At 30.0% G+C, this 12,425-nt stretch overlaps 1 protein-coding gene across 1 annotated transcript in view; it reads left to right on the plus strand.

The window, feature by feature from the left end:
* The window catches only part of LOC142322668 (kinesin-like protein KIF11), an 86,193-nt gene that overhangs the window by 52,528 nt on the left and 21,240 nt on the right, over positions 1–12,425 (plus strand). The window contains exons 12-14 of the mRNA XM_075361744.1: positions 896–1,060; positions 2,295–2,462; positions 7,252–7,509. Of these exons, the coding sequence (XP_075217859.1) occupies positions 896–1,060; positions 2,295–2,462; positions 7,252–7,509 (591 nt within the window). The remainder of the gene's footprint in view (positions 1–895; positions 1,061–2,294; positions 2,463–7,251; positions 7,510–12,425) is intronic.

Below are 12,425 nucleotides of genomic sequence, written 5' to 3' on the forward strand. Positions count from 1 at the left end.
CTTATCACAACTCTTGTTCTTTCATGCTATATGTTTCAAGCAGAGCTAGCATTTTGAAATTAACAAAAGAGGATTTAATAATGAAAATTCTTTTCGAGCAGCTGTTATTTTCTGCACGGCTGTGAGACAGTTTCAGTTTATTCATTAAATAATTTTTTCACTGTTACCATTTATCTGTATTATTGACCTTCATATTTTGTCATTTTTGAAAATTCCAAATTTATGTTGGCATTGTTTTGTATTACTTGCATAACTGAAATAAATATAGTCACTTTTCAGAGCTCTTTTGTTTTCTGTGGTACAAGTTGTAAAGTACCATTTGAATCTTCTTGTATCTTCTTTCATATAGCAAGAAAGAGTTGTGATGTATGACTGCAAAAATTATATTTTAATAAAGTCTGGTTCTTCCACTTATAGTGAAGAAGGTATTAATTTCTAATACAATAGCATTCAGTTATTTATCTGGTTAGAAAGAAACACACTATTTCATATTTCTGATTTTTATTCTTATATGACCTCTCTGATGATGAATCCAGTGAAAATGAGATAAGTATTAGTATCAAATTTTAGCAATTCTATAAAGGAGATTTAACATTTCTGCAACCGCCTTAGCCGTATATTGAAAGCATTGTTTTGGTTGGCAGTCAAGTTTTTTGTTTTAACTAAAAGTTTATAAAAATCTACTTTCTACTCTACATTTTTACCCAAGATGTATATTAGTAAATAGTTGGTAATTAATGTAAGGTTTGAGTTATTTAGGTATCTGTCTATTTGATTTATTTTGTTAACTATTGTAGTAACTTATTTTACTAAACATTCAGTTATCTGAAATTACATTTTGTGTGTTGGTGATTCAGTATTTTGAGTATTTTCTTTTTTTGTGTTTATTTTTTAGAGTAGTTTTAAGGATTTGATTCAATCAATTGCATCTGAGATTAGTGAAAGTAAGACAAATGTCATTCAACATATTGAATCTGTACCTTCCAGAGTAAACAACGTATTAGAAGACATATGCCAGTTAAAGGAGAATAATTATCATAGTGCATCATTAGTGACCACGGTATGTATTTATTTAATTTATGTAAATTAATTAATTTAATCATACATATTTAATGAATCATATGTGGAATAAAGTAATGGTAAACAACAAAGAACTGTTTACAAACATTACATAATCTACAAGTAGATTATGAATTTTGATTGTTAAGCAATTATTTCCAGAATTTCTAAAGAAAAATGAAATTAAAAATAGTTTTCTTGTATTTATAAAATAAAGCAAAACCTGAAAACTAAGAAGTTATAATAGCTTGCTGGAGTAGTCAATGAGTAAGCAGAAACAGAGCTACGTATAGCGTTTAACATCTAAACTGTCTGGACTGGCTGCAATGTTCATTTTGATTTCCTTATAAGTTATAGGTTTTTTAAGGATGATTAATAATAAAGTCTTTTAACTCTTAAAGAAATGTATTTATTCGAACAAAACTTAGAAAAAATAAACATAAAATGTTATGATAAAATAATTTTAATATTGTTTAAAGAAATTTTCAAAGAGTGTTAAATATCTTTTCCTTTGCACAATTTAGCTTCTGAATGAGAATGCCAATAGTGGCTTCTACCACTATTTATCCTGCTATCAAATGAACATGCATTATAAATTTCAGTTAGTCTTGTTTTTGAGATTCCTTCTCAAAGTAGTGTTGAAAATTTAAAATAATACAGAAAAAACAAAAACGAATTTAAAACAATACATCAAGAAATGACCACCAGAAAATGAAACTCCTATATAAATAAGAAATATTGAAAAGGAGATCAAATCAATCAAACAAGGGAAAAATTTTACCCTGCAAAAATTGTGTAAAGGTTAAAAAAATATTCAAAATGGCCTTAAAAATTGGGGTGCAGAAATAATGGGAGAGCAAAGATTGTGCAAATAAATACAGTAATTTAATATTGCCTTAAAAACTCTTAAAGTTACTTGAAAACTCCTCTGAAAAATTCATTTAAGCTTTGTTGAGCTTTACTTTAAGTATAAGAAATATAAAAAAAATGTTCAATAATTTTGTGAAAGTAGATTGCAGGTATTAAAATGAGTTCAAAGATATAGTCTGCATGATAATAAATCCTTTAAATTTTTTAAATTATATATATAATAGACAATATAAAAAATTTTCAAAATGTTCATGTTTAACATAAAAATTAGTGACTTATATTGATCATTAGATAAAGTTAGTTTTTGTTGAAGTTATAACTTACACCTCTTGGTATTTTTTTCTAATATATTTTATGTTTTTTAGAATATGATTAATCTGAAGGAGAAAGTGGAGAAGAATGAAAAATGTTTGAGTAACATGAAAGCAGATATGGAGTATGTGTCAGATGATATTACTGAAATATCTAATAAAATACATGAAATATTAGAATTAAATAAAAAAATTTTTAATCAGTATACAGCAGAGAAACTGGTAAGATGGTTTTTAAAATTAAATAAATAGATTCTAGCCATGGAAAATTGGTTTTAGTAGTATATTGATGCAGTCAGTAGCTTGTTACGATGAGAAGAAATCTTTAAAATAATTACATTATATGAGGGTAAAACAAATATAAACAGAATTTTTGTTCCTGAGTGTCTACAGTTGGTAGGACTGGGCCCGCACTTCTAGTTTGCTTGGGTGGGGTCATTAGGAGTGGGGAGAGCCAGCCATTCTACACTTCCAACTAATTTGTCAGTAACGCTCATAATGTTGGAACAACAAGTGTACCCCCTCCACTGTGCAGTGCACAATTATAAAATTTCTTACTTGTGAAGGAGTTCAAACGACAGAAATTTTCCAGAGATTGACAGCACAGTTTGGGGACCAAACATTGTCAAGGACTCGTGTGTTTGCTTGGCATAAAGAGTTTAAGGAAGGGCGAGAATGTCGCGGTTCTAGACATTCTTGAAGACGATCGACGGGTGAGAGTATACAAATTTGCAGAACAGGTCAGAATAAGTTATGGAAGCTATCAAGTGATCATCACAAATGACCTACAGTTCCATAAAGTGTGTGCCAGATGGGTCCCTCACCTTTTTACCACAGATCAGAAGTTCAGACGTTTGGAGGTCTGTCAGAGGCTTACAGCAAGGTTTGCGAAAGAAAGTGATGCATTTTTGATTCAGATCGTCACCTGCAACAAAACATGGGTCTACCACTACACTCCTCAGTTGAAACAACCAATATGGAGTGGTGGAGGAAAGGAAAAGCAGCCCCAGTGAAAGCCCCATGCTGCAGCTCTTAATGATCTCAAAACTAGAAGAAATGCACGGAACTCAACTTGATAATCCTCCCTACAGCCCGGACCTATCGCCCTGCGATTTTAATTTGTTGGAACTGCTTAAAGAAGCTCTAGGAGGGCAATGATTTGAAGATGTCAAGGGTGTGGAGGGATTTGTACGCAATTGGCTTCTGACACAACCAGCTTCATTCTATAATGCTGCCATAAAAAACTTTCATTCTCATTTGGAAATATGTATTTCTAAAGCAGGAAACTATGTAAAAAAAATAAATCATATTTGCCTTTTATTCTTCAATAAATAAATTTTTTTAATAATAAAATCCCGTTTATATTTGATTTACCCTCGTAGATTAAAAACATTATACTAATTGCATGTTAAATTCTAGCCTTTTTAGCTGGTGGTCTGTCTGGTGGATGAACTTCCTACAACTGCTAAGCTGCTAAATTTATTTCAAAAAACTGTTTTCAACTAAATATTTTTTATCAGTTCTACTATTATTAAACAGTTGGAACTACCACAGATACTATTATTTAAACCCTTTCACTGGTTTATTTGACTTCTGTCCATGTCCACTAATTGTTTCTTATATAGTTTTGAGTACTTTCATTATATTATATTCATTATAGTTTTCTTGTTATAAATGTAGTAAATAAATATTTTTACTAATAATTTAATTTTTACTTACTTATCTGTTAGAAATTACTGTAATTGTTTATAGGCTTTGTTTCCATTTGCATACTAAAAGATTTTTCAACAATTTTCTGATAATTAGCTTCTAATTTTTATAACATTTGTTCTGCTTAACATAATATTTAAGAGTGACAAATAAAAAAAAGAAACATTTAACATTTATCTTAAGATTTACTGCAGCTACACTTTTGAAGATCAAAGTAACAGTAATTTTGGAGGCAATGTCATTAAAATTTTTTTTTTGTTTCATAAAACTGTTCAGTATTTGAGAAAATAATGCAGAAGTATATTCATTAGTTTTATTATATGAAATTAATTAATAAGAACTTTAATTTAAAAACAAAAGAAAATCATCTTTTGAATTGTTGTATTGTTTTCTTTAAAGATATTAAAACCATGTTTTATTAGTTCACCTCAATCTAATGTATAAAACACTACAAAATGTAAACTCTTTCTCTATAATTGAATATGTTTCAATTAATGCATCTAATATCTTATGTTATGTTTTAATATGTGAATCTAAGGTAATATAAAAATTCTTTAAATATTATGTTTTAAAGAACATAATATAATTTATTATGTTATTTTAATTAATTTTTTATGGTTTTGAAAGTAATGCAGTAATAGTAAAGCTTTATTGCATCGCTTTTTAAAAGAAAAAACACCTCTCTGTTTGGTAGATAATGAGTTTCTAAAACAAAATCAAACTTCCAAAAAATCAAAACTGGGAAAAAACAATTAACTTTCTATTACACAAAAATTACAAAGTCACAATGCCATCAAACTCTGTAGTCTTTAAAATACCCAATCGTAAAACACTTGCCTGTGAACTCTTCTGGTCACCCACTTTCTCCACAATTTCATACACCACCTGAAAGTTGGTCTTTATCTTTTTCTCTGTTTGTCCTTAGCCATTTGGTGTATATTTTTACCCATCATTGCTCCTCCATTTTGACTCCATGTCCAGTCCACTTACATTTTAAAAGGTCTGCTTCTCTTGTCACATTCATCAACCTCATCTTCCTCAGTAACTCCTTATTGCTCACCCTGTCCTTTCATTTCACACTGAGCATACTTTTTATCATCCTATATTGTGTTACTTCTCATTTCTTATTTATTTTACTAGTGAGTACCCAATTTTGTCATCTACAGAGATATCCAGGTACACACAGCTAAAGATCAATTTCACTTTCAGTTCTTTTGAAAAATTACCCTCCAAGATTTTTCAAGCAGACCATTTCACATTCCTCATTTTTTTTACTTCTTTTCTGGAAAAAATACCATTTGTCCAAAATATTTATAACCTGTACTTACTCAATGTTAACCTTGTCCATGTCCACATACACAGAATTTTTCCTGTGCTGATTATATCTGTTTTCTCGAGATCCATTGATAGTCCTTTATTTCTGTTTACTCTTGGAAATTCTTCCAACATGTTTGAAGTTTTTTATTTATGTTAACCACCACTATGGTATCAGCAGATCTGAAGTTTGATAAGCGATACCCATTCACATTAATTTAATACCTGATTAATTTCCCTGTGTAAATATTTTATTCAGGACACAATTAAAAAGTAGTAATGAAAGTGGACACCCTTGCATCACTTCTATGTATGATTTAATAATTTTTTCTTTCTTTCAAACTTGATATATCCCTCTTTATATACATTTTTCTTATACATACATTTGATAATTTCACTATACAAACTCTCATTTCTAGCTTCCATCAGGGCTTCCCATATACAATGATGTCCAAGTGAATCAAATTATTGAATTCCACAAAACCAATGTAAATTGAGAAATTGCATGTAACAATTTCCCTATATTTTGATTGATGATCAGCAGTGGAAAACTTAGGTCTAAACTTGCTTTTTCTGGAGAATGGTCATCATATATTTTTATTTTTATTCTTTCCTTTAATATATTATCAATCAATTTGTAAATCCAACTTGCCAGTGTGGTGGATCAATGGTTTTTCTTGTTCTTACATTTGTTATGCAAAATAATTATTTTCCATGTTTCCATTTTGATGGCATATCTCTGACTTAGAATATTTTGTTAAACATTTTTGTCAGAGATCAATAAACACCACCTTTTTTTTAAGCATAACCCTGTTTAAACCCTATAAACCCTGTTTGCTTCTCTATGACTATTTACCATCAAAATGTTTCATGTTGATAAATGTAACAAAATGAAGTCATTTTTCATATTCTCTTATGCTTTTGTAACTTCTCATATCTACTAATCCATTTATAACCCGTCCAGTATTCTACATTGTTCAATGCTTTTTGCAGTTCTATATGACGACCATCATCAAGTAAAGCTCTCATGTGTAACAAACTGATATTGATCCTTTTTAATCCTCTTTCCTCTCGATTCTTTTTCATCATAATTTCCCATGTTCTTTGGATACCTTTACTTCTTGTATCCTTTTTGTTGCCAAATATGCATCTATGTTTTCTACTGCCTATATCTGTGATTAGAATTTAACATCTTTTTGCATTTGTTCATGTTTATCAGATTGAGGAATGCAATTAATTTGAGGCCTATTGATTAGAGGCAGTAAGGTCAGAGAAGTAATTGTTATAAATTCCAGGAGGCTATTGAAGTTATTTGTCAGTTTTAAAGAGCTATTTGTAATAATGAAGTTTCAGTTTATTAATATCATCTCTCTGTAGGTATTTTTAATTTAATGTTATTTTATTGAAGTACTTTTGTTAAACTTATTGTAATATTTTGTTAATTTTCATTCAGTATTAATTTTGTTGATAGTCGTGTACTAAGAAATTTTTGAAACAGTTAAATAACATTTTAATCTATACAGATGGAAAATTTAGATTCTGTAAACATTAACTGACATAAAAACTTACTATTGATATATGAACTGTATCACTCTCACCCTTAATGTACTTTTAAATGCAATATTATTATTTTTAAAGACCTGATTTAACAAAAGAGAGCCACAAAAACTAAGGTTCCTCTCTTGTTCCATGCAGATTGATGAACAATCAAACGTTCTAGAGTTGTATCATAACCTATTTCATTTTTTAAATAAAGTTAGAAAATGAATGAGGTGAAACTTGAAGTTATATCTTTATTTTTAAGAATTATAGTTAAGAGAACCAGAGACAGCTTTTAAATTAGCTGGTCTCTCTGGTTCAGTTCTTTGTTATACTGAAGTATTTTGTTAACCAGAGTTTCATGTATGTTTTTTTAACTGTATGTTTAAGAATAATGTCTGATGTTATACTTTAAGTTTATTAAAGTGGAAATTGCTTTTTATTTCAGGCAATGAAAAGTTGTATTGAGGAGGATAAAGAATTGTATGATAAAATTTCTCAACATCTTTCTGTGACAACCAACTCTGTAAAGCAGCATACTAAAGGAAGAATACAAAATTTAAGACAGATATCTCATCATATCACACTTTTAAAAGAAACAGCTTCACATATTACAAGTAGAAGAAATATTCTCAATGCTAACAATAATAAATTAAAACTTATTAAATTAGCAGTAGAATCAAATCTCCAGGATGTAAATAATAAGGTACATTCTTGGATACATTTTCAAGCTCTTATATATTATGGATTTTTTATTTTTATGGTTGAATAAATTTGTTGAATATTAAGAATTTTTTTAAATATTTAAGCACTTTTTCTTTATTGTTTATAAACTTCAATGCATAGATGAATATTACTGAAGGAACTTTTATTAATCCTTTCAGTGCTAAACATGTGTTTTTCTGGATGTTTACAGTTTTGCAGTTTATTCTTAAAATGTTGTTGTCTGGTTTTCAGGTCGTCTGTTGCCTATGCACAAGGTAGTAAGTCCAGTTTTTAATTTGTTGAGTTTATAGGTTTTATACAATGTATGATGTGCTTTGCATAGATGTATCATATGAACTAGTACCAGAATGTACTTTCTGTTGATCTATCTATATTGTTATAATGATGTTTTTGATAATTTCATGAAATATTGATTGTAAGTTTATTGTGTTTACCTACTGTCATTTGATGATAAAGTGAGTTCATTGAGGTTATTGAGATTCATTTTTGTGTTGATTTTTTGTTGTTTATTCATTGTTTTATCTTGTAAAATTGACAGTGAAGAGCAGGTCACCTTTAAGTGAAACACTGTTAGAAGAGGATTATATTAGCGATTATTTTTTGTCAGATGTTGATATTAGTAGTAACAATTCAAGTGATTATATAGATGACACTGACAACGATCCCAATTATAATCCTAAAGCACACATCAATCAACTATTAACATCAGGTAATTTCAGTCAAAAATACTTATAAATTATGATTCTGACTATGATGAAAATATTTTGTTAACCTCTCCAGTACTACCTAGACTCAAGGGTCGGCCACGTAAACAACAGCTAATCAATCCGTAGCCATTCATCCTGTGAATCAGAAGATGGTTGATCATATAAATATAATGACTAAATTTCATTATACGCCAAACAGTAATCTGTCTGTTGATGAGAGCATAGTAAATACAAAGACACTTAGTTGTTGCAATACTTAACAAAAAAAACATCACAGATGGGATGTAAAATTCTGGATACTCTGTGATGCTGTCGCGTACATTATTGTTTGAATTTTTTGTATTCAAAGGTGCTAGATAAGGAGAAAAGAAGAAAGTAAAAGAAAATTGATTAGGTTTTAGTGTTGTAAATAAATTATAACAAATGGAAGGTTACTTAAATAAGGCATATACTTGATAATTTTTTTACCTCAATCAAGTTAGCCAACTATTTGTATTTGAAGTGCACATTTGTTACTGGAACTTTACACATTTAATGAAAAGGCATTCCACAAGATATGAAATCAAGATTTCATGTGGGTAAAACTTTGTATAAAATAAAAGGCAGTATGCTAATAGTAGGGTTTAGACAGACAGTCACAGAAAAAACAGGTTTTATTATTACTATTAACTAATTCTAAATCTGCAAATGAGAGAAAAAGTAAAATGAGGGGTAACAAATTGGTTGTCACAGACAAGCCAAAAATGATAAGACAGTTTCAGTTAAGATAAGAAACATCTACATGGGGAGGAGTGGATGGATGTATCTGACTAGATGCTGTGTGCATATTTAGATGACAGGAAAACAATCAAGTACTGGAAGAAGGTTATGTTTAGTATTTTTGGAAGAATGGTATTAAACTCTTATATATTGTATAAAAACAACAATAAAAAACTAATGATGCCAAACTACTTTCACGTCTAGATTTTACTGTATCTGTCATAGAGGATTTATCAAAAGAATGGCTACAGTTTAGGGAAGGTGGACCAAATTTGGTTGTTACTCAATACTAAATCCACTTGAATTATTTTTTTTTTTTCTGTTTCAACCCACACTTTACCAATCCATATCTAAATAAGATTGCGATTAAGTTGAAAATCAGAAGTTTCATTGCGTACTCAACTATTTATCAAAAGCAGAAAAACCCACTAATTGTATAATATTTTAAAAATTCACTGCAAAAAAAAAACAGGTGCTCACTCTGCCACTGAAGTGAAGAGACCTGGTAAGTAGTCCCAACTTCACTTGAAACAAAGAGGGATGGGTTTGGTTGGGGAAGTAGATAAGAAAGACTACATTGAAAGACCACCTGAGTCCATCTTTACACAGGGGTATGAGATGGAATTGAATAGCCAGAAAAAAATGTACTTGAAAAACCTTCACATAGGGTCTGTTATTCACCTCTTCTTCACAAAAGGAACCAATAATGGTATCAACATTTATGTTAAAGTTTACTTATACCATGGGTCTCCAAATCCTGAATTTATATTATCAATAGTCCAAGTGTGAGCAACATGATCAGAAAAAGTTTAGTGAAAATAAAATGTCCCATTTTAATAAATGTTCCCATTCAATATCTCATGCCCCCCTGGGGTCTGTAGACCACAGTATGGGAAACACTGCTCTAATGGTCTACCTAACACACTGCTAGACATTAATGTCATAGTTTATTATTTTATATTCATTATTTAGAAAATTGAAAATATTTTAATTTAACTAATAGATCACTATCGCTCAAAAAAAAAAAAAAAGTTAAAAAACCATTGCAAAGTATTTTCATACATGCACTCAATAAAACATATGAAATATGTGCAGTCTGTGATACTGAAATAGGACTAAACTAATGATAATGTTATCATAATGTTGATTTTGATTTTCATAATAAAGGTGACTTATAGACGCATGAATGCTCAAAATCCTCTTTAAAATAAAAATAATAAACATGAACTGAATTATTTTATTATGGAAATCTGTGACTGTTGTAAGAAATAGCAGTGATAAATAACATGAAATATATTAGTCAATATGTGTCAATAAACTATACTTGGTAACTAAACAGAACAATTGAATGAATATTACAATTTGTTGTTTTTCTAATAAGAAATAACCATTCTACAGAAAAGCAAAACCAGAAGTTTGAAGCATTAAATGTACACAGGATAATTTTTTTTGTAATGAAAATGTATAATTGTTTTTTAAAAATAATATGAATACACAAAAGGAAATTATAAATAAAATATTTAACATGATTAATGATAAACAAATTGCTATTAATATGACATTTTTTTTTAATTACATAAAATTTTTTAAATGCTCTCTCAGGGTCTTTATCTCAAATTCTGATGAATAATGATGAATTTTAGTCTGTTAATTACAAAATAATTTCTAAATACTGTAAAATTATTTATTTTATACCTACAGTACAAGGATTTTTATCATCTCATTTGTAGCTGAAGTAGGAAGTACTTCAGGTGAAAGAGTGAATGGCACAGTCATTCGTAATGAACGTGCATCTGTTAATTGCTGAACTGGAAGGGGAACCTATTCCTTGTCAAATTCTAGAGCATGTGTAACTCTGTGTTTTTCTTTTGGTTATATTAAAATATAACCATTTCAATTATTAAACAATAATCACTAGGTTCTTTGATGTTAGTATTAAATATTTTTTTCTTTATGAAAAACAGCTTTCTATATCTAATAACCTTCTAGATCTTTAAATTCATTATCTTAAATTGTCTTGTGAAAATATTCTGTAGTAAGAACTTTAAACTTTATCCCTTCCCTTATATTTTGCTTTAAAGAAGTTCTAAGGAATATTTCTTTGATTGATTTCAGGTTCATACTATTTCTGCTTTTTTGAAGATAATTATTATCTAGTTTTATATAAGGACATGCATTACATTGTAGTGTTGGTATTTGGAGTTTTAGTTGTTTAGGGTGATTTTCAAGTGAAATTTCCTCTTTTGATTGTATAAAGCAATATTGCCTAGTGATGATTGGTTGAAAGCGACAGTATTTTTTTTCTTTTTCTTTTTTTTTACACAAAGAAATACTGGTTTTGTAAAATTTACATGCAATTTTATTTTAATTTATGGCCCAACCAAGGTCACTTATTCTCAAAAGAGGGTTGTATTATCATTCAGTTTTTCTTATGAAACTTAGCCAAAGTTTAATAAATGAGGTAGAGTAAATGTAGTAAATGAAGTTTTAATGAGAGAAAATCAGTAAGTACATCTAATCTGGCTATAAAATATACATATATATTGTTGCCCGAATGGCTTTGACAGCACGTGGCACTTACTAACCTTATGGTGGCCCTAAAAAGGGCTGTCTTTGTCATTGATTGGCTTCAACAGCTTGTTGTAATTGCTAACCTTAGGGTAGCCCTGAGAAGAGCTGTTGTCGTAAAATGGTTTCGACGGTTTGTAATCCATAACCTTGTGGTGACCCTGAAAAGGGTCATTTTTTGCATTAGCTCTGAGAAGAGTTGTTGGGTCTGGAAGCTGGTCTCTGGCAAAGTCGGGGAGTTGCGGCTCATCCATTGAAGTCCGACCAGTCTTTTCCTCAGCGGCAGTTGGGTCCCCACTACAGCGTGGCAGTGGTGGCCCCCTAGAGTCCTGCAGTGTCAGATCAGCATCAGTCATCCTTTGCCGGCACGGCCAAGGTGGTTCTCCCCAAGTGATCCCACGCTGGGCTGGCTACTGCTGCCAAGTTCACCGGCTGGGGCGATTGAAGCCTGGTGAGCTGGAGCTGGAGCGAAAAGGAAGCGTCCGTATACTGTGCACCAGTTCGCATCTGAGTTGCTGTACTGTGTTTGGCCACTGATATTAAACTAGGCATATACGTGGTAACAATATCTATATATATATATATATATATATATACTCATTGAAATATTTTAAAATCTTCGAAAATTATCAAATATAACATGTTTAATGGAAAAAATTGAAAATAATTAGCATATTATGACCCAATTTTTATTTAATACAGTTCTTTAAATTAGTGACTGATGCATTGAAATTACACAAGAGGGCTCTGAAAGGTGTGTCTTAATAACTGATTATGTGGTTTATAAACATATTCCACATGGAAAAGAATTTGCCTAATGATTGCAAACAAAGAATTGATTACTTAATTGCAAAATTAATTT

This window comes from Lycorma delicatula, chromosome 4 (assembly GCF_047948215.1).
Source record: "Lycorma delicatula isolate Av1 chromosome 4, ASM4794821v1, whole genome shotgun sequence".
Classification (NCBI taxonomy): domain Eukaryota; kingdom Metazoa; phylum Arthropoda; class Insecta; order Hemiptera; family Fulgoridae; genus Lycorma; species Lycorma delicatula.